The sequence below is a fragment of the Crassostrea angulata genome, chromosome 2, assembly GCF_025612915.1.
Source record: "Crassostrea angulata isolate pt1a10 chromosome 2, ASM2561291v2, whole genome shotgun sequence".
NCBI classification, from domain to species: Eukaryota; Metazoa; Mollusca; class Bivalvia; order Ostreida; family Ostreidae; genus Magallana; species Magallana angulata.
This window is the reverse complement of record NC_069112.1, coordinates 33,073,316-33,096,689: the sequence shown is the minus strand read 5'-3', so window position 1 is coordinate 33,096,689 and position 23,374 is coordinate 33,073,316. Positions and strand designations below refer to the sequence as shown.

Genomic DNA, 23,374 nt, shown 5'->3' with positions numbered 1-23,374 from the left:
ATGATGTATTATTCTTGTTATGTAAGTAAGATTTGAACGCAAGACACGATGTCAAATAAACCTGCCAGTGTTTTATTTATAATAGTTGAAATTCAACAAAAGTTCAATGAATAGAATGCTTATATCTAGAAAGACCAATGCGACTTATTTTTAAATGCGACAGTTCTCAGCCAGAGTTGTTTTGTTTGATTGTATTTTAATTTGAAAAAGAAAAACAAATCAATAAATTGTTTGGTTTTTCATTTTTTATCTAGAAGAAGATACGCCCTTAACAAAACGCCAATGCATCTCACACACTCTTGTTTTGGAACATGACAACTGAAATATTGCGGATGGTGAATCTCATTTTTGAGTTAAGTTGATATTGAATTCCAGACATTTTGAAAGGCTCTGCTCAAACCATAAGTATGATAAAAAGGAATATATCAAATACCAATTACCTGTGACTATGTTTAAACAACTTTGTTTCATGAATAATTCTAGATACAATGCCTTGTGTTATCAAGGAAAATCTATTACATTTTAGTAATAATATTCTATGATTGACTCACTTTCAACTGTAAAGAAAAATCACTGTAGTGAATAAATAATTCATTTAACTATTTAAAAGTCGAATGTTTCGTTCAATGTGAAAAGACCAGCGCTACCATCGTCACATTGTCAAGGACAAATGTTAAATCATATGAAATGAATTTGTTTTTTGATATCTTTGATAACTGTTTTAAATGGCAAATCAATGAAATTAAATTCCCCCAAAGTTGTATGCTTCTTAAGTAATGCAATGTCAATTTTTCTTGCGTAAATCAAAATGATATTTGTAAAATAATCATTAATCGGGATTTTCTCAAAATATACTAAATGCACTTCATATAACATTGGAATTGATGATAAAGACACAATATTAAGTTGCAAAATATTTATAACTATGAAACATTCTAAAAAAACGCTATATTTTTGAAAATGCAATGAAAACAACAACAAAACCTCATTTCCGAGAAAGTAAGAATCGATCGTGTATGAACATTTTGAGGTGAATCGAAACACTCGTGAAATTAATGATTAGAAATATTTTCTCAAGTACGCAAAGTAATGGCTTGATATTATGAAAAAGTTAATTTTAATCGATTATCTTAAGAAAAAAATCATTTCCATAAATTACTCAACGTAGAAAAAATTCAGTACCACGCATTTTGATATTTTTGAAACCTACATTTGTATAATGTTCATTTAATTTTTGTACAATTCTATCATTTGTCACTTGTGTTTCGTTCATGGTAAAGAACTGAAATTTAGACACATCCATTGTCAGTGTTCAGAGTTAATGCCTATCAAATTTCAAGGTTATATTAAAAGGTCAAAGGTCAACTATGATGAAGTGGCCTATGATTTTTATCCATTTTCACCTCCGTCAATTATACTTAAACCTAAAAATAAATATTTTTTTTTTTATTATTATTTAGTATATTTTAATTACAAGGTCATGACAGTTATACTACTTAATTACATTTTAATTTGAATTACGCAATTTCCTTTTAGAGACCATTAAATGTTGCAAATGTTCATCTACAAAGATGATTTACACGTGATATTACATCAGAAAATTCTTTCAGTTACCAGGTAGAATATGTTTCAGTGCCTCTAAGTAATAAAAGGTCTCCTGTATAAATAACAGTACAAACTTTTGTAATATTTTAAAAAGTAAATTTTAAGCAGAATAATTTTAACAAAGACTTATTCATTTTACACTCAACTAAAAGAAGATTCAAATAGTAGGTTTGAACTCTAAATGAGTTAAAAATCACTCTAAGTGCACTAAGTAACTTTGGGGGTTTTTTCACATTCGATGCAAAAATTGCTTGGTTCTTTCAAATCAAAATATCAAGATGTCCATAAAAATGGTATAACATTGGACCTTTTTGGTTGATCATAAAATGAAATGGAATAAAACAAACCATAAATGTTTGTCAAAAATGCTTTCTATACATATATTAATAAGCAAGTGTTTAATCATCTATAAAGCGCACAAAACTAAAATCTATTTTTAGTGAAGGACAAAGCAAGGCACATATTTGCTTGAACTCTTTTTACTGGCTTGACAAATTTAAGTCACGTTTTGAACAATGTTTGTCTTTACTGCACTTTACTTTCTGATTTTTTTTTTTATATAGTAGACGAATTTACCGAATGGAATAAATCATTTTTTTTTCTGTATTAAATATACACCATATATGCAATAATAAGTTCAATTCCATTTATTTAATAGCATTGATTGCTTTTCCAAACAAAATAAATAAATTTAAAAAAAAAGATAATTTGAACCAATTGGAACAAGATTTAGCTATTTCTGCGTGGCCATGACAAAGTATTCTATCTCGCTTTCTTATAATTGCAAATAATTAGATTTGTAGCACCTTAACTAAGTATAAATAAGATTCGTAGAGTGAGGGAAAACAACGGCGTTATGTAATATATGTCATTAATAAATATTTAAATAACATTCAATCAGTGTCAGTCTAAATTGCATTGCTTCTCGACAATTCGTGCATTAAATGGCAATATTTAAAAAAAAAAAATTTGGAAAAAAAAGAACTCAGAAGCATACAGTACTGTAGATTCCAAATCAAATGAGTGGAATTAAAATCCACGTAAAATCGTGAGAAGTCGTCACGCAAATTTTTTAATCTCGCTTTTATTTTTCTAACAAATGTAAACTAGAAGAAACTATTAGTTTTTGCATGACTATCGTTAAATAGGAAGTAAGGCATTTATAAATTTGCAAAGCTCTCAGAAATTTATTTGCTTTGATTTAAAAACTTTAATTTCCGGACGTGTCAATGTATATAGAACTTGATATAAAAAATTAAAAAAATATTTCGCTGATTTAAGTTTCAGTGGTTAAAAGAACAATTAAAACTGAAGAACAATATTCAGCTTTTTTATCAAGTTTTTTATTTGCATCTTTTCCAAATATGCATTCAGATTCATTCATACAACAAACTCAATCATCATGCTTCATGTGCCAATCATTTGCTTCTATACAATTTATTCAAGAAAATGAAATAAGTCGTTTTATATTGCTGATGGGGTTGAATTTGGCAACTCTTGAAATTTCGATAGCCTAACGGTAAACGTAAGTAATTAAAGGAGTTGACAAGAAGCAACTTTTTACAATAATTTATGTAAAATGACAATGTTTCTTATGCAATCATTGTTTTAAAGAAGACGGTGAAAATATCTATAGTGTGAAGTGATAAATGTAGATTGACCGAAAGGTGAAAATCTTTTACGAACATTTTTACTGTTTTAAATTCATCTCTACTAAATTGTTTTATTCTTCTGAACAAATCATGTCTTCGGATGTCTTTGAAAATTTACAAGAATATGGATTTTGAAAAAAAAATAAAGATATAGGTAAATGAACACATAAAAATTCCTCTATAGGGTGGCAATGTTAGAGCAGAAACAACGTTTTTTTTTTCATAATCTCGGCGTTATTTCTTTTACTTTAGTATTTTCGTTCGATAAATTGGCATAAGGCGATTGTATGCATGTGTCAACAAGTCTTACACTCTTTACTATCAGCAGTTGAGAAATAAGCATGTATACTGGCACTTTTAATCAAAAGCAGGTTTTTTTTAAAGATAGACGATGAAATATGTTTTGTAATTATTAAGCATTGCGTTTGTAGAAAATACAAATCTGCAGACCACTCCCACATATATCAGTTTAAAGGATATCGTTTAGGGCTTTGGATTTTTCCCCTCAGATTATCTTTTTAATTTCTCAACCAGTACGAATAAATTAAATGATTTTCAGTTGTGATTTATAGTTTATGCGTAGATGACAACTAATTTACAAAGTGTTACATAATTTGTGTTGTATTTTTAGTTTTGCTTATGTCCATTGGGCGGAGCATGTGGTTTTTATTGTATATATATTTGTGAAAATTCTTTCCTAAATTTGTGCTCTTTTCAGAAGGCGGATTGAAAAGGTCTTTTCTCTGTTGGTAAGAACATTTTGTTTATAAATTACATAGCTAAATTTGAGAGTTTTCAAAATTAAACGCTATCATGTTCACTTTTTTTATCCTAAATAAGTATGCATGTATGCTTAAGGTCAAGATCTAGTAAATGATTCCAGAGTATCATTTTGGTGATAGAACCACTATGACGTCATAATTGATTTGATGAATCTTTTCCCATATTTTACGGCTTTAAAGGAATTATGTAGAAAATAGAACAATTTTCTACATTCTATAATTAATAACGGGAAAAAGTAATCTAGGTACCTATATTGAATTTGACATCATTTTAAGAACTTGTTTGATGCAGTGTTTGGAGAGACTGTAGGCATTCTAGATGTTGCTTAAAATTTTACTGGTCAAAAATGGACAAAACTCTGAGATCTGTTACTTTTATCCTTCATTTTTCATAGAAAATGGTTGTTTAAAACATGATTTTTCATTGTGTTTACGAAAACATTCAAGCACCGGTGTTATATAGTGCCTTTTCCCCCTAGCCATTTTCCTCCTGGAAAAATGGCTATATAGCAGTTCTTCCCCCCGAAAAAATGGCTATATAGCAGTTTTTCCCCCACGGAAACCTGATTATATCGTGGGCCTTCCCCCTTTTTATAGCCAGATTACCCCCACGGAAAACCTACTATATAGTGGATTTTCCCCCATTTTTACTTTCCGGCCATGTTTATGTTGGACCATTCGTGACAATAATTTGCAATAACTGATATGATATTAATTTTTCATAAAAAGGATAATTATGGCATTTATTAATACACAGAATAAAATACATGGTTTTTCAAACCCAAATATGAACTAAGGCATGCGCCTTCATAACATTCATGTGTCATCATCGTTTATTTCACCTGTTCTCACACCTTTTTGGAACACCTTTTACACGGATTTCGGAATACCTCGAATATTTTTCATCTAATCGATGCTTACAGTTTTGACCTCGACGTTATGAACACGTGAGAACACATTTGAGTGAAAATACGCCGGTTTGGAACTTTAATTTTCCAATGTATTACCATCAATGTATAAGTTTCTCCCAGGGAACTAACTGACCAATCTTGACTTAATTTTGTAGAGGAAGGGAATAAAAAGTAGAAATATATTACTCCCTTCGACCAAAAGGGAAATTTTAAATTAATACCGTTAGAATTGACGATCTTAAAAATTTTTATACATGTATATATCTTCTTCTAAATATCAAATGGGAGACAGGGTGCAATGATATGATAAGAAACTGAAATGTTTTAGTTTTACTTTGATTGATGGGGTTCTAAATCATGGGTAAGGGGTATTTTAATTATGTATTAAAAGCATGTGTTAAGTTAGTGTTTACCATTTCGTTTTAAAGTTACGCATATTCATATTTTTAAGCACATTTTTACGAAACACGAGATTTTATGATGTAAACATTTAAAAAAAAAATGAATTGTCTTCACAACCAGAACAATGTCGGTATCTTTGCTGGTTACTTTGGAAAATGTGAAATGGAGCCTGAACTAACCTTATGTATATATTGTTACTCACTATTTGTTAATTTTTCCACTTTTAAGTTTGCAACGTGATTTATAAATATACAATTTTGAAAACGATGCCATATAAATCAAGATATACATCTAAACATCGGGCCCTGAAACATCAAGGGCCCCTACCCTGAGGACTGGGATTTTCAGAGTCATCTTCAAGTGGTAAACCACTGCCACTATAAAAATATGGTGATATGGTCATCTCTAGTTTATGAGACATTGGACCCTAAAGGATATGCACTATGATTATTATAATAGGATTTAAAAAATTGGGCTTTGAAACATCGGAAACAAAATTTCTCTAAAACAGGGGTTAGCCTGGATGAAATTTTCACAAACAGACAAACAGTCTGATAAATTTATCAAAAAATTCTTAAAACATTCTCGCTTAATATAATTTCAGAACACAGAATTATGCATATAAGTGTATAACTTGTAAAACCAAGTACTTTTTTCAATAAATTACCTAAATTAAGTTCTATTTGTAATTCCATTACACACATGTTCAATTTTCAGCATTGTCTATAGAAATAATAAATCGGCAAAACGAAACTTAACCTGTACTGATGAATGCAGATATACATGTATGCAACCTGGGAGTGTAGACGCAATGATTTTAATCCTTACTGGATTTCCATAAATATTTTTGATAAAATCTGAGGCAAAAACGTGAGGGAGAAACCCTACTATGGGGGAAAAACTACTATATAGTAGCTTTTCCCCCCGGGGAGAAAGGCTACTATATAGTAGGTTTTCCGGGGGGAAAGCTACTATGGGGGAAAATCTGCTATACAACACCGGTACACCTTATGAAAATAAGGTATTGTCATGAAGCATCATTGAAAGAATATCTTGAAAATCATAAAATTGTAGGCACCTTTTATTTACTAGATCTTGACCTTAATGTTTGTGTTTGTAAGTTTCCCTTTTCTGTCGGGTGTCTTTGTTTCTTCTTGATATATTCAAAAGTTTAATATTCATCCTATATAAGTGATTGATTATATTTTAGATCAATATTTTTCTTGGTCTATACAGTTTTGTAAACCAAAGACTATGATGCAAAGTATTTGATACATGCGTAAATTTTTTTCTCAGTATTTCTTGAGTAATTTTCACACGAAGATGAGGTTTGCTATCCTTTTCCTTCTGGTCTGTCTTATCCTAGAGACCTCATCTAAACGTAGCGGAGGGTCAGGTATTTAAATAATAATACTTTTAAATACTAACATTTCGTGATTTTTGTAAGAAACCGTTTCTATGAAATGGTAAATTAGTATTTTTTTTAACTTTTATTCTATTTTTAGATAACGGAGATGGTGATGACGATGGGAACAGCGGAGGTAGCAACAAAGGAGGAAGCAATTATCCAGGAGGCAACAGACCAGGAAGCAATCATCCAGGAGGCAACAGACCAGGAAGCAACTATCCAGGAAACAATTATCCAGGAAGCAACAAAGGAGACAGTGATTAACAAAGAAATAACAAAATGATAACCTGGCTGATAGAGAGATACAGATAAAATTATTTGTAAATTTGTATTGCACAACACCGAAAATAAAAGAAGAAAATAAAAGAATATCGTTTCATGTTCAGACCGTATAATTCCTAGTTTTCTTTGGTTTTGTTAAGTGTATATGTCGGTTTGTAACAATTTGATTAAGATATTCTGTTCTGTTACGCTTTTTCTCTCGAAAATCTGAAAAATGGCCACATGGAAACTATATCTTTTATGAGTCTATTTGAACATCCATAAAAGGTAACCCCTTTGTCTCTTTAAAATACCCCCCCCCCCAAAAAAAAAAAAAAAAAAAAAAAAAAAAATACCAAAACAAAATCAAAACAAAAGAAACAAACTCCTACAAAAGGGTATGGTTATGGAACAAGTGCATATAATGCGGGTTTTCATCTTTGTATACATTATTTAACTTCACTTAAAAGACTAGGGATGCATTAAACTACCTGGACAGTTTGTTATTCAGGTTGGGGCCAATTTGGCCATATATTAAAAATGTATTAAATCTTAGGAAAGCTTCTTCAGTTTCCCAAAATTATTTATCGCATAGCCCCCTAACTCCGTCACTACCCTAACTCCGTCACTTTCGGGAAACTCTCGCCGTGTGAAAGCAAGTACGATTATGACGTCATTTTTTACTTGTCAAAAATCTTTAATCAAATGTCAACAATTTGCAACGGTTGAACTCAAGAATGTGTCAAAAAAAACCAGAATTAAACCTTGTTCATTTTATGCACCATTAATTGTGTGAAATCAGCTAAAACTTTTGATGATAACGTCAAATCGCTCATGTCGATACTTTTGCCTTATACATGTACATGGTATAGATATCTCCGGTATATCGGTATTTAGAATATGCTACATTTCTAAAAAATGTAATAAATAAATAATATAATAAGTAATAATATATGTACCTTTTTATTGGGTTTTGAAAATGTTCACTTTGAAAAAAAAGTATCGTTCAATCATTTTTCTTACCAAAGCATTTTCTTTCATCAAATTGTTCATATAAAGCCGTTTAACAAGAGCTTCGCGGCAATGTTAAGGCGACCCGATGCTAAAATACGGCTGGAAAACGATATTATTTGAATCATCACAAAAATACTTTGACCGGGAGTATTTCTTAAAATCTGTGTTACACTTATTGACACTGATGTTAAACATTATATTTGATGCATTTTTTGAGACGTCATATGTTCTTTGTAATCACGTGACGGGCGAATCTTAATATTGCAAATGATCTATTTAAATCGCATCTGCGCAGGTGATTAATGACATTAAATCATACATATTTTTAAGAAATATCCTTTGTTAAGTCATATACTTAAAAGTTCTTGCTTGAGAAAGAAATAGATATTTCGTTTATTGAAGATACTGTTGAAACATTCCACAAAATCATCAACATAATGAACATTTTTACTAATCAAAAGCGATTTACAAAAAAATGGGGTAAATGCGTAGGTTTCCCAAGCACGATTCACATTGGTACTTATATTCTCTACCAATTTTACGTAAAATATTCTAAAATTGTGTTGATCTTTCACCTGCACCAAGCTGGTTTTATATGCATTAAAATTTCATCATTCAGTTGTTTACACGTAGCTGCTTTTGCTGTGATAATGGAAAATAAAAATATGGGTTTCGGCTTCCAAAATTATATTTTTTAATGACTAAGTCCTATCCAAAATTTATGAGGCATATTTCTGTTAATGCGAGTGATAATTTTTCCATATTCTAAAACATCAACAGCCCCCTACGGAAGCCCGTTGGTACGGAAGCCCATTGGTGCCACGTAACAAAAATATTTTATCTGGCGGCCGCCAGATAATTATTTGGCGGCCGCCACTTATTATCTGGCGGCCGCCACATAATTTTCTGGCGGCCGCCATATAATTTTCTGGCGGCCGCCATATAATTTTCTGGCGGCCGCCACATAATTATTTGGCGGCCGCCAGATAAAACCTGGCTTCCTAATGCGCGCGCATGTTTTAATGGGAGCTTTTTAGGGAGTTGTGGATACACACTAATTAATTAGTTTTATTAATTATTTCTGACACTTGACATTAAATATCAATTGCAGAGCGTAGGATTTTGAAAAACTGGTTGAGTTGAATGTATAGAAGACTTTGTTGATAGAATCTAGAATGAATTTTATATTACTTTGTGCCTTGTATTATACATGTATGTTGTATAAAACATGGTATTTTAGTATTGATTCTGAACTTTTAAAACTGAACTAAACATCCGTTCAGGAAATCTTAAAGCTGCTTGGTCCGATTTTATATTAAATTTTATGCACGCTTTTAAACGATGGCTATGCTTAGTATATGTATAATAATAGACATTGCAGTAGTTTTACCCATCAATTATGCCAAATTTCAATGCAGAAAAATGCGTACAAAATTTGCTAACAAAACAAACGACATTAAAAGGTACCGCGTTATTTCGCCTCATGTTAAATTTCACCCCTGACGACGAGACGGGTATGGTTGTATTACGACTTTGACATCGCTTTAAATTAAGGTCGAAATCATCAGACAAATTACAAATAAACATGATTGTGTACGTTTTGTTCGCTAATATTTCCAAAGTCTGCTTTCTTTACAATCGATACATAGCATGCGGGTTGAATAACCCCAATCATTCGGGGGACGAAACCAAGCGGTTTCCTTTTCTAAACATTCCCGTGATGCATTTTGGTTTGTTTTTTCGTTTGCCCAAAGAGAAATTATTTTTATTTACTTTGAATATTTCTAACTTTGAAAGAAGACTCATTCTGCTGGTGTAAATAGAAGAAAGTCCATAACTTTCTAAGATAAATGATTTGTATGGAAAAAATTTTGATACTGTAATTACAAAAAAATCGGACCAAGCAGCTTAATTTAACATTAAAAAACCTTAACTTGAGAGGAATTTTATGTAAACATGTATAAGTAAAGGAACGCACTGCCTTCTATATGTTTTAATTTTGGTATAAGAATTTACCAACGCAGATTAAAGTCAGCTTTATTGACCACGACAGCTAGTACAGGCAATATTATCACGAGAGCAGATCCATCTATGACTTTATAAGGATAAACTAGGATAAGTGTGTACTAGCATTCGTGGCCATAAAAATGAAACTATTTAACTGACTGTGTTGTTAAACTTTTATTCCAAATCCCATGAAAGGCAGTACAATAAAAAGACCGCGATCGGCCACAGTCTCTCTGGGTAAATCAAAGTACTGAGAGTACTGAAAGGCGGGGTCATGAAAGTTTGAATGTGTAATTGTTCACGTTTTCCTCCGGTATGTTCCAAAAATTATGAGTTTGAATTAGTTGTTTCAATCTACATGTAGTATGCTAAAGTTCAGCTTTTTGCAATTGCCTGATACTTTGTCATAGTTTTGCTAAATCCCGACCGGGACTGTTCTTCATAGTTGTAGAAAATTGACACAACGGTATGTTATGTAAAATAAGACCCCAAGAAATTTTTTTAAAAACTACAACTAACCGGAAAAATCAAAACAACTATATTTAGGTATATAATTTAAATCGTTATATTTATTTATTTTGTGATCGAAGGGAAAATCTATAAGTTGGACGGTATCTGTTATACAAGATTTATGGAAACTCCGAAAACTCTCAAACTGTTTAATTACCGAACAAAGTTTACATTTGTATACCGATAACAAACACAGGCTTCTAACGTTAAACACAGGCTTCTAACGTTAGAAATATTTTCTTTTTACAATAAGATTATTCCAAGTACTATAACAATAACAAAAAATTGTCGCAGTAGCCATTTTGATTTTTTCGACCTTCTTTATTGTACCTGTCATGATTTTTTTGGCAGCGATTCATATAAAATTAATAGGTAAAAAAATAAATTCGTTCGCCACATACTACTTTTTTGTGTAAACTCGTGCATCATTTACACGAATCACGATACAACCGATTCTGAAATTTCATTAAAAATCATACTCCAAATGCAGTCATCTGCTTTTCAAATCGATAAAACAAGAAAATGGAGACCAAACGTGAATGAATCACGTCATATTTTTGTAAGCAAAATCTATATAGATTATACATTTTTGGTGACCAATAGATTAATTGATATATACAATCTTATCGATTGAAGAACCAAGTTAAATGTTAATGTTCATGTTGTCCGGCTTAGTTGGAATATACAATCATGTAATTTGTTTTAATGTTATGAGACATTTTCTATACTTTATAACGGGCAAAACCAGTCATATTCATGATTTAAAAGATTTCTTCATCAATATCTTAATGCCTCTCATCAGAAACTCAGCTGATCTCTCTCCCATTGATAAATATCTCGCACCAATATTAGACCTATGAATTCAGAGATAACGCATGGTTGTTATGTTTTAAATCTTTAATTTATTGTGTGGTAGTACATGTAAATGAATAGGACTTATTTTAATTTTAAGAAGATAATCAAAGTACTGAAGTACTGTCGGGAGTTGATTTTATCGATTATTATCAATTCTAAAATCAACGTTATGTTATTTTGCATGGCAAGTAGTTTCTAATCTGTATCTGAATTACGCACGTGTATTTAAATTACGCACAGTTTTGTAATATGAATTAGTTATGTTTACATGCGAGATAAATTTGTTGACATGCAACTTATAAGTTGCATGTCAGCAATTTTTATCTTGCATGTTAACATAACTAAATTGCATGTTGACATAAAGAAGTTGCATGTTAACATAAAGAAGTTGCATGTTGACATCAATAGGTAGCATATCTAGCATCTTGGATGTCACATGCTGGCGATATTTGAGATATTTTATAACTCTTATTTGATTGCAGTTTTCTTGCATGTCAACATAGTTATGTTGCATGTTGCCATAACTATTTTGCATGTCAACATATTTATCTTGTATGTCAACAAATTAAGAGAAAACTAACTTGCACACAGGGGGCAGAGATATGCCACCATATACTACCGCGCGTTACTCAATTTGTATGCACACACCGCTGTAGTTATGAGAGTGTATACTTTAAAAATCATGATTCAATGCTATAGTAATTATCGTGACCAAGCACCTGTTACCTAGCTTTCTCACCTTTGACTGTCTTCGACGCTTATTTTTTGGTTTACTTTAATGATTTGTTTTCACTGAACATTGTCGTTTATATAGTCTATTATATAAATTAGATAGCACACAGTAGAGAAAGTGAACAGACCTAAACTTCAAAGGTCTGGAAATATTTTAAAAGAACTGAAGATTCAAAAATCGTAAAATATCAGCTGTGCGAGTAAACTAGCTTATTCTATAGGGGGGGGGGGGGGACGACAAACATGTTAAATCACATTTGTCTTAAACATACATTGTAAGGAGGAATTTCTACAAAAGTGACCAAGTTTGTACAGTTCTCAATGTACTTGTTCAGATTTATTTACACTCTTAACGAGTACCCGGGTACTCGATCGGAAAAACGTCCAAGTAACCGAGTACTAAAAATTAACCAATTTGTCATCCCTACTAAAAATGGTTGTTTTGATTTTCCCGGTAAGTTGTAGTTTTCTAAAAATGTTCTTGGGGTCTTATTTTACATAATATACCGTTGTGTCAATTTTCTACAATTATGAAGAACAGTCCCGGTCGGGATTTAGCAAAATTATGACAAAGTATCAGGCAATTACAAAAGGCCGAACTTTAGCATACTACATGTAGATTGAAACAACTAATTCAAGCTCATAATTTTTGGAACATAACGGAGGAAAACGTAAACAATTACAAATTCAAACTTTCAAGACCCCGCCTTTCAGTACTATCAGTACTTTGATTTACCCAGAGAGACTGTGGCCGATCGCGGTCTTTTTATTGTACTGCCTTTCATTTGATTTGGAATAAAAGTTTAACAACACAGTCAGTTAAATAGTTTCATTTTTATGGCCACGAATGCTAGTTCACACTTATCCTTGTTTATCCTTATAAAGTCATAGATGGATCTGCTCTCGTGATAATATTGCCTGTACTAGTTGTCGTGGTCAATAAAGCTGACTTTAATCTGCGTTGGTAAATTCTTATACCAAAATTAAAACATATAGAAGGCAGCGCGTTCCTTTACTTACACATGTTTACATAAAATTCCTCTCAAGTTAAGGTTTTTTAATGTTAAGATTTCTTGAACGGGTGTTTACTTCAGTTTTAAAAGTTCAGAATCAGCTCTTAAATACCATGTTTTACAACATACATGTATAATACAAGGCACAAAGTAATATAAAATTCATTCTAGATTCTAACAACAAAGTCTTCTATACATTCAACTCAACCAGTTTTTCAAAATCCTAAGCTCTGCAATTGATATTTAATGTCAAGTTTCAAAAAAAATTAATAAAACTAATAAATTAGAGTGTATCCACAACTCCCTAAAAAGCTCCCATTAAAACATGCGCGCGCATCAGGAAGCCAGGTTTTATCTGGCGGCCGCCAAATAATTATGTGGCGGCCGCCAGATAATAAGTGGCGGCCGCCAGAAAATTATGTGGCGGCCGCCAGATAATTATGTGGCGGCAGCCAGATAATAAGTGGCGGCCGCCAGATAATTATGTGGCGGCCGCCAGATAATAAGTGGCGGCCGCCAGATAATTATTTGGCGGCCGCCATATAATTTTCTGGCGGCCGCCAAATAATTATCTGGCGGCTGCCAGATAAAATATTTTTCATACGTGGCACCAACGGGCTTCCGTACGTTGGTGCCACGTATGAAAAATATTTTATCTGGCGGCCGCCAGATAATTATTTGGCGGCCGCCACTTATTATCTGGCGGCCGCCACATAATTTTCTGGCGGCCGCCATATAATTTTCTGGCGGCCGCCACTTATTATCTGGCGGCCGCATATAATATTCTGGCGGCCGCCACATAATTATCTGGCGGCCGCCACATAATTATTTGGCGGCCGCCACTTATTATCTGGCGGCCGCCACATAATTTTCTGGCGGCCGCCACATAATTATTTGGCGGCCGCCAGATAAAACCTGGCTTTCTGATGCGCGCGTATGTTTTCATGGGAGCTTTTTAGGGAGTTGTGGATACACTCTAACTTATTAGTTTTATTAATTATTTCTGAAACTTGACATTAAATATCAATTGCAGAGCTTAGGATTTTGAAAAACCGGTTGAGTTGAATGTATAGAAGACTTTGTTGTTAGAATCTAGGATAAATTTTATATTACTTTGTGCCTTGTATTATACATGTATGTTGTAAAACATGGTATTTTAGAGTTGATTCTGATCTTTTAAAACTGAAGTAAACACCCGTTCAGGAAATCTTAACATTAAAAAACCTTAACTTGAGAGGAATTTTATGTAAACATGTATAAGTAAAGGAACGCGCTGCCTTCTATATGTTTTAATTTTGGTATAAGAATTTACCAACGCAGATTAACGTCAGCTTTATTGACCACGACAGCTAGTACAGGCAATATTATCACGAGAGCAGATCCATCTATGACTTTATAAGGATAAACAAGGATAAGTGTGAACTAGCATTCGTGGCCATAAAAATGAAACTATTTAACTGACTGTGTTGTTAAACTTTTATTCCAAATCACATGAAAGGCAGTACAATAAAAAGACCGCGATCGGCCACAGTCTCTCTGGGTAAATCAAAGTACTGAGAGTACTGAAAGGCGGGGTCTTGAAAGTTTGAATTTGTAATTGTTTACGTTTTCCTCCGTCATGTTCCAAAAATTATGAGCTTGAATTAGTTGTTTCAATCTACATGTAGTATGCTAAAGTTCGGCCTTTTGTAATTGCCTGATACTTTGTCATAATTTTGCTAAATCCCGACCGGGACTGTTCTTCATAATTGTAGAAAATTGACACAACGGTATGTTATGTAAAATAAGACCCCAAGAAAATTTTTAGAAAACTACAACTTACCGGGAAAATCAAAACAACCATTTTTAGTAGGGATGACAAATTGGTTAATTTTTAGTACTCGGTTACTTGGACGTTTTTCCGAACGAGTACCCGGGTACTCGTTAAGAGTGTAAATAAATCTGAACAAGTACATTGAGAACTGTAAAAACTTGGTCACTTTTGTAGAAATTCCTCCTTACAATGTATGTTTAAGACAAATGTGATTTAACATGTTTGTCCCCCCCCCCCCCCCCCCGTATAGAATAAGCTAGTTTACTCGCACAGCTGATATTTTACGATTTTTGAATCTTCAGTTCTTTTAAAATATTTCCAGACCTTTGAAGTTTAGGTCTGTTCACTTTCTCTACTGTGTGCTATCTAATTTATATAATAGACTATATAAACGACAATGTTCAGTGAAAACAAATCATTAAAGTAAACCAAAAAATAAGCGTCGAAGACAGTCAAAGGTGAGAAAGCTAGGTAACAGGTGCTTGGTCACGATAATTACTATAGCATTGAATCATGATTTTTAAAGTATACACTCTCATAACTGCAGCGGTGTGTGCATACAAATTGAGTAACGCGCGGTAGTATATGGTGGCATATCTCTGCCCCCTGTGTGCAAGTTAGTTTTCTCTTAATTTGTTGACATACAAGATAGATATGTTGACATGCAAGATAGTTATGGCAACATGCAACATAACTATGTTGACATGCAAGAAAACTGCAATCAAATAAGAGTTATAAAATATCTCAAATATCGCCAGCATGTGACATCCAAGATGCTAGATATGCTACCTATTGATGTCAACATGCAACTTCTTTATGTTAACATGCAACTTCTTTATGTCAACATGCAATTTAGTTATGTTAACATGCAAGATAAAAATTGCTGACATGCAACTTTTAAGTTGCATGTCAACAAATTTATCTCGCATGTAAACATAACTAATTCATATTACAAAACTGTGCGTAATTTAAATACACGTGCGTAATTCAGATACAGATTAGAAACTACTTGCCATGCAAAATAACATAACGTTGATTTTAGAATTGATAATAATCGATAAAATCAACTCCCGACAGTACTTCAGTACTTTGATTATCTTCTTAAAATTAAAATAAGTCCTATTCATTTACATGTACTACCACACAATAAATTAAAGATTTAAAACATAACAACCATGCGTTATCTCTGAATTCATTGCGTGGACCCTGAGGTCCACGCAGAAAATATATAAGCGAGGTTAAACCGGATGCTATAGGGAAAATTCAGCCTGCGCATGAGTTAGCCTGGTTCCTGTGCGTAATGGGTAGCTAAGGGAACCAGGCTACATGTAGCACACGTTTATCTGAATCGGGATCGGGATTCCGTGCCATATGCATACAAGTTCAAAGGCGCTGTAATTGTAAAGTTGTCGGTAAACAGTACAGAAACAAAGTATTCCTTTTAAAGAAATGATTGGCATGTGATATGAACTATCAGTATTATGAAACAAGTTAAAGTTATGTCGAAACTACAACATGCATCAATTAGCATAATTTGCAATGTTTTGTTGTTTTCCGAATACACATGTAACTTAACTTTACTTCTATAGTAGGCGAGGCTAGAGAACTTCCCGATAAAAAAATTTAAGCATTTAAGTATGATTGAATAATTATGTCACTGTATAAAAGTTTAAATCTCAGGAAAAATGCATTAAAATATGAATTTTTTAATATACACATAGCTGTCACTGCATATAGTTAGATAAGTAGTGCGAATCGTAATGTGAGCGCAAATAGTAGAATTCACCGAATACCTGATACTATACATGCAAACTTTATTCATAGATTGATCATAATTATTTTAGAAGTATGAATCCTTTAAATTCTGAGATAAAAAGTCAGGGCTATACATACATGTATACGTAATACAACGTACAAATTTAGTGGTTAAAAGCAGAGGGCTAGAGTCGGTGGAATTACTGATAATCTTAAGGCTTTCACGTTTTCGTTGGAAACACATGCAAATGGTCCACGTATTGTAGTCGTTTTTTAAAGGACAGCAACTTGTAGGTCTAATATTGGTGCGGGATATTTATCAATGGGAGAAAGATCAGCTGAGTTTCTGATGAGAGGCATTAAGATATTGATGAAGAAATCTTTTAAATCATGAATATGACTGGTTTTGCCCGTTATAAAGTATAGAAAATGTCTCATAACATTAAAACAAATTACATGATTGTATATTCCAACTAAGCCGGACAACATGAACATTAACATTTAACTTGGTTCTTCAATCAATAAGATTGTATATATCAATTAATTTATTGGTCACCAAAAATGTATAATCTATATAGATTTTGCTTACAAAAATATGACGTGATTCATTCATGTTTGGTCTCCATTTTCTTGTTTTATCGATTTGAAAAGCAGATGACTGCATTTGGAGTATGATTTTTAATGAAATTTCAGAATCGGTTGTATCGTGATTCGTGTAAATGATGCACGAGTTTACACAAAAAAGTAGTAAGTGGCGAACGAATTTATTTTTAACCTATTAATTTTATATGAATCGCTGCCAAAAAAATCATGACAGGTACAATATAGAAGGTCGAAAAAATCAAAATGGCTACTGCGACAATTTTTTGTTATTGTTATAGTACTTGGAATAATCTTATTGTAAAAAAGAAATATTTCTAACGTTAGAAGCCTGTGTTTGTTATCGGTATACAAATGTTAACTTTGTTCGGTAATTCAACAGTTTGAGAGTTTTCGGAGTTTCCATAAACCGTGTATAACAGATACCGTCCAACTTATAGATTTTCCCTTCGATCACAAAATAAATAAATATAACGATTTAAATTATATACCTAAATATAGTTGTTTTGATTTTTCCGGTTAGTTGTAGTTTTTTAAAAAAAATTCTTGGGGTCTTATTTTACATAACATACCGTTGTGTCAATTTTCTACAACTATGAAGAACAGTCCCGGTCGGGATTTAGCAAAATTATGACAAAGTATCAGGCAATTGCAAAAAGCTGAACTTTAGCATACTACATGTAGATTGAAACAACTAATTTAAACTCATAATTTTTGGAACATACCGGAGGAAAACGTGAACAATTACACATTCAAACTTTCAAGACCCCGCCTTTCAGTACTCTCAGTACTTTGATTTACCATGAGAGACTGTGGCCGATCGCGGTCTTTTTATTGTACTGCTTTTCATGTGATTTGGAATAAAAGTTTAACAAAACAGTCAGTTAAATAGTTTCATTTTTATGGCCACGAATGCTAGTACACACTTATCCTAGTTTATCCTTATAAAGTCATAGATGGATCTGCTCTCGTGATAATATTGCCTGTACTAGCTGTCGTGGTCAATAAAGCTGACTTTAATCTGCGTTGGTAAATTCTTATACCAAAATTAAAACATATAGAAGGCAGTGCGTTCCTTTACTTATACATGTTTACATAAAATTCCTCTCAAGATAAGGTTTTTTAATGTTAAGATTTCCTGAACGGATGTTTAGTTCAGTTTTTAAAAGTTCAGGATCAACTCTAAAATACCATGTTTTATACAACATACATGTATAATACAAGGCACAAAGTAATATAAAATTCATTCTAGATTCTATCAACAAAGTCTTCTCTACATTCAACTCAACCAGTTTTTCAAAATCCTAAGCTCTGCAATTGATATTTAATGTCAGGTTTCAGAAATAATTAATAAAACTAATTAATTAGTGTGTATCCACAACTCCCTAAAAAGCTCCCATTAAAACATGCGCGCGCATCAGGAAGCCAGGTTTTATCTGGCGGCCGCAAAATAATTATGTGGCGGCCGCCAGATAATTATGTGGCGGCCGCCAGAAAATTATATGGCGGCCGCCAGAAAATTATGTGGCGGCCGCCAGATAATAAGTGGCGGCCGCCAAATAATTATCTGGCGGCCGCCAGATAAAATATTTTTCTTACGTGGCACCAATGGGCTTCCGTAGCCCCCCCCCCCCCCAAAAAAAAAACAAACAAACAAACAAACAAAACAACGTAAAATAACACTACATAAAAAGTAAAAGCTCTTTTTAAGAAATGCGTATTTTAAATTACGGGTAAAACTTCGTATAAATTGGCTTGAAGAATGATTTTAATTATTTATCTATGGATAAATATCAATTGAGGAGTACTGAGTATTATATCTAACGTGTACAATATTGGGCAAAAAATAATTTTCAACAAGTAAGTGTCTAAATTATCGTATTTTTCAATATATATCTATTCTTATACAGGTACTTAACTAGTATATGAATTGCATTTAGAGATGTACTTGATTAATGCCGAAATGGTTTTCAACCATAAACGCTATAAAGAATACACAGTCAAATGTAATACGTTTACAGTCACCCATTCATCCTTGAAAACTGGATACTGTGGGCGTAGTGCCTTGGAAAAAATCAAGGTGTTCGTGATTGCATTGAATTTGATTTTCTTCGTATTATAAAATTGCCATGTACAAATTTGGATATTAATGAAACTAAGTTTTTGTAAAGGACAGTAAGAATTTAATTATTCTTTCCATTCTAGAAATTGGATAACAACATTTATTTACCCTAACATTAAGTTCAATCGATCAAAAGTTAACCGACAATTACTGCACACAGTTCAGGTCGCATTTTCATAGTTCTGTACAAGAGAACTATGGAATTTTTCCTGCAAATATCAGCACTTTCAGTGGGTGCTCTTTATTGCCAAATTTACTCTCACACAAAGAACGACGATAATAAAAATAAATCGATTAATTATTTTGGTGAAATACGGTTATGTATAATTTTGAATATTTTTCCAAACAAATATTTTAACCTTTCAAGCAGACACTATTATATTTGTAGATTTTTTATTTTAGAATAACAGTAAATCTCTCATTCTGTAAAAGAATTTTGAGCCTAGTTTTAGGGTTATTCTATAAGTCAAAATTCATCTTTACAAAAGATAATCTGTAATTGTAGATATTTCGAGAGTGTAGGATTTAGGAGTGTAGGACTCGTGTCTTAAAACGACTGAGTACATTGCGTGCACATGCATGCGCCTTTCTTTTATATAATCTTACTTTCAAACAAGTTTTTCAGCCAATCAGACTATGATTTTTTCTATCACTTCTCACAGAGAATTTTTCAAGAGCCTCCAAGCTACACACAGTCCCTAAAGATATAGCAGCGTTGCAAGCTTTTCATGATCCCATTTGTGGTTATATGCATTCATAAACGAGTAGCAAATGTCGAGTTTAAAATTTAATCTGCGACCGGATAACATCTCCTAGGCTACTCATTGACAAACACACTGAAGAGAGGAAAGTTTTTCCGCTATTCAAATTGATATAAATGGCGTTCATCATAAAACTTGTGTACATGGAATTCATTTTTGATCCAATTTCGCAATCGGTTGTGGTAGCGCCATGTCACTAATTTCTATCTCGGTAATTTTAAACCCCTACGAAACTGGCAATCCCATTCAAACGGATATACTATAGTATTTCCCTAGTTATTGCTTCCATCACTTTTTAATGATTTTTAATAAAAATACACATACCTGAAAGAAATACAGTTGAAATCGATAAAAAGGAATATATCCAAGCTATCTTCATGGAACACTTATCATTTTTCACTCATAAAAGTTCACAGGAGCGAAAACAATCCTACGGAGATTTATAATGGGAAATGTTTACATCTTTTCTCAATTCGGAAGTACTCGGGATACCTCGCACAATTTTTCAGCGTTATCATCCGGGCTTATTAATGGTTGATGCAATGCAAAATCCCTGTAGACTTTCTATTTTTGGAAGTGTATTGAAACCTGAAGCGGTAGAGGGCGCGTTTCAAAACATATAATCTGTACGTTTTTCATATTAGTTGATGAACGTAAGTTGAGCACAAAGATATTTATTATTATCGAAATATCAAGAAAAAAGTTGTGGAAGCAAACACTCGGGACAGAGTTATAAATGTTGATATATTCTGTGACTAGTAAACGATATTAAGATTATTAATAGGGCGACTTTCCTAAAAAAAAAAAAAAAAAAAAAAAAAAGTCAGAAGATAATATGTTGTTGAAATAATACTCTAGATCTCTCAAGAGATATAGAGAGAGTTAAGTATTTGATATAATCAATTTATGTTAACATGTACAGAACAGTCAAAATAATCTACCACCTAGAAAATCACTTGATTTAACTTGATATCGATCTTAACACTGGTTGTCATGAGAACATTTAATCTTTTAGAATGATTTCAAAATTATGTATGCATTTTACGTTCCAGTTAATTAACTTTAAAGATTTTGAATTATTTTCTGAAGGAACCCGACATGAATGAAATTAATAAATGACAAAGTTCTAAAAATAAATATAATTTTACCTGTGATAATAATTGAATGGCAAATAGCTATTTGAAAAAGGTTTTATTTATTTTAAAGGTGATAACTGATATAAGCACATATAGATAATTATTTAAACAATAAAATGCTTTCTTTGGTGATTCATGCGGGATATGAAGGTGGCTACATTGCAGAAAGAATAAATAATTTTTTATTGCAATGATCACTACCTTCATTACCCGCACGAATCATCTAAGAAAGCATTTTACTGTCTATATTTTACATCTTTCTTTTAAAAATAATAATAAATTGATTGTAAAAAGTAAGTAAAATCCACTTTATAACTGTTAATGTACATCAATAAGTTAGCTAAAAGAAACGGCTTAATCGTCTCTCATGGGAATTTGAGTCTGACATCATCATGATAATTTCGTGCAGTCCGTGATTTCTCTTAGGTCGCTGTAGGTTTTGACCAATCCATAAACGGAGTGTAAATATTTAAAGTCCTGTCAGTTTCAGTCGATGTAGGCTCGACAAATCGATAAACGGGGCGCGTAGATTTCAGTCTGGGTGTTTCTATAGAGCTATGAATTAACTATACGTTTTCGTAAGAAATAGAAGAAGGAATTATACTCGGAAGGTGTAAATATGAAAATGAATGTTCAGGAAATTGTGACGCATGTAAAACATTAACATTACACTTAAAGATTGTATGTTGGTAAAAAATTGACAGGGATCAACTCATACAACATTTTCAAAACCATAATTTTTATCTGTGAAACAGAATATGATGGTATCATGCTAGAATTCTAATCTGGCAAATTGTTTGGATCACCATGTCACATAAAAATCACGACTCACATTTTTTTATTCATATTTTTTCACTGTATTCGGCAAATACTTGTATGACAAATAACCATATTTTGAGATTTCTAGTTAGAAAATAGACGTAAATATTGTAATTAAGTGATAAGTGACATGCATTTTTCTGTGCTGTAAATTATATTTGTTTTGGGTGGGCGGGACATGACGCCAAACAGCAGAATATAAGAGCACGCACATGTAATTATGGCGTCACTTACGTAAAATGACGTCATTTTAAACCGCTTCATGTGTCTATTTGTTTCATCAATTATTATTCTAACCTGATTTTCAGTGCAAACTATTTCATTTTTAAAGTAGTTGATCTTTATTTCATTTTATCAATATTGCTATGAGCAAGAACTCGTTCGTATCATAAACAAAGCATTCATGTTACATCATTTGTGTCGCAAATTTATTTTCCTAAAATATTACATGTAGGACATACATATATGTACATAATTTTAATTATTGTTAATTTATGAAAAAATCATAAGTAATCCACGAAAATTGCATTATATAATATCTTTAATGTGCAAAACTTTCATTACTGTTATCTTTAGCACCATAAAACAGGCACGTAGCATCAGGGGGGCCAGGGCCACTTTTTCTCGCAGCAACAAATTTTTTAAAATTTACATATAAAAAATGGAATTATCATGGAGTTGCCCCCCCCCCCCCCCCCCCCCCCACTTTTTGGGAGTATGTAAAGAATTGATATGAAAATAAGGAAATGAGAAGTGAAATTAAAGTTTTAAAGTACGCCATGAAATATGTAAGAACATAAATCAAACGGCATCCATACATTCTGAAAAGACCATTGTGATTGTTCTTACATGGACCCATTTTTTATTCTGGCGATCATTTCATTTCGATGAAATTAAATACAATGTAAATTGTATGCACCATTTTTACTTATTATAACTTGGTCTAGATACAAGTGGAGTTTTAAATAAATTGTTAATGTGTCATAAATATCCTAAAGGGACAGGAATGGGACAGGGATGTTATATATGTTATATATGTGTTTTAATCAATTAATTTGTTATTAAATGTGTTTGTTTCATTACCTTTGAATTTCAGTATAATATTGTATTTTTAACTGTCACATATATAACATTCATTCCCTGCCATATCATAGAGCATGTGGGTGACGGATTAGGTTGACCGTTCATAAGATATAATAAGCAAGCGTGATAAACG

The 23,374-nt window shown here is 32.4% G+C and overlaps 1 protein-coding gene across 1 annotated transcript; it reads left to right on the top strand.

Annotated features, from left to right (window-relative positions):
* Window positions 1-3,973: 3,973 nt before the first annotated feature.
* On the top strand, window positions 3,974-7,138 carry LOC128170892 (uncharacterized). The gene is made up of 3 exons (XM_052836650.1): window positions 3,974-4,006; window positions 6,649-6,748; window positions 6,858-7,138. Exons 2-3 carry the CDS (start codon window positions 6,676-6,678, stop codon window positions 7,022-7,024), a joined length of 240 nt encoding a protein of 79 aa, XP_052692610.1. The 5' UTR covers window positions 3,974-4,006; window positions 6,649-6,675; the 3' UTR covers window positions 7,025-7,138.
* Window positions 7,139-23,374: the final 16,236 nt, after the last annotated feature.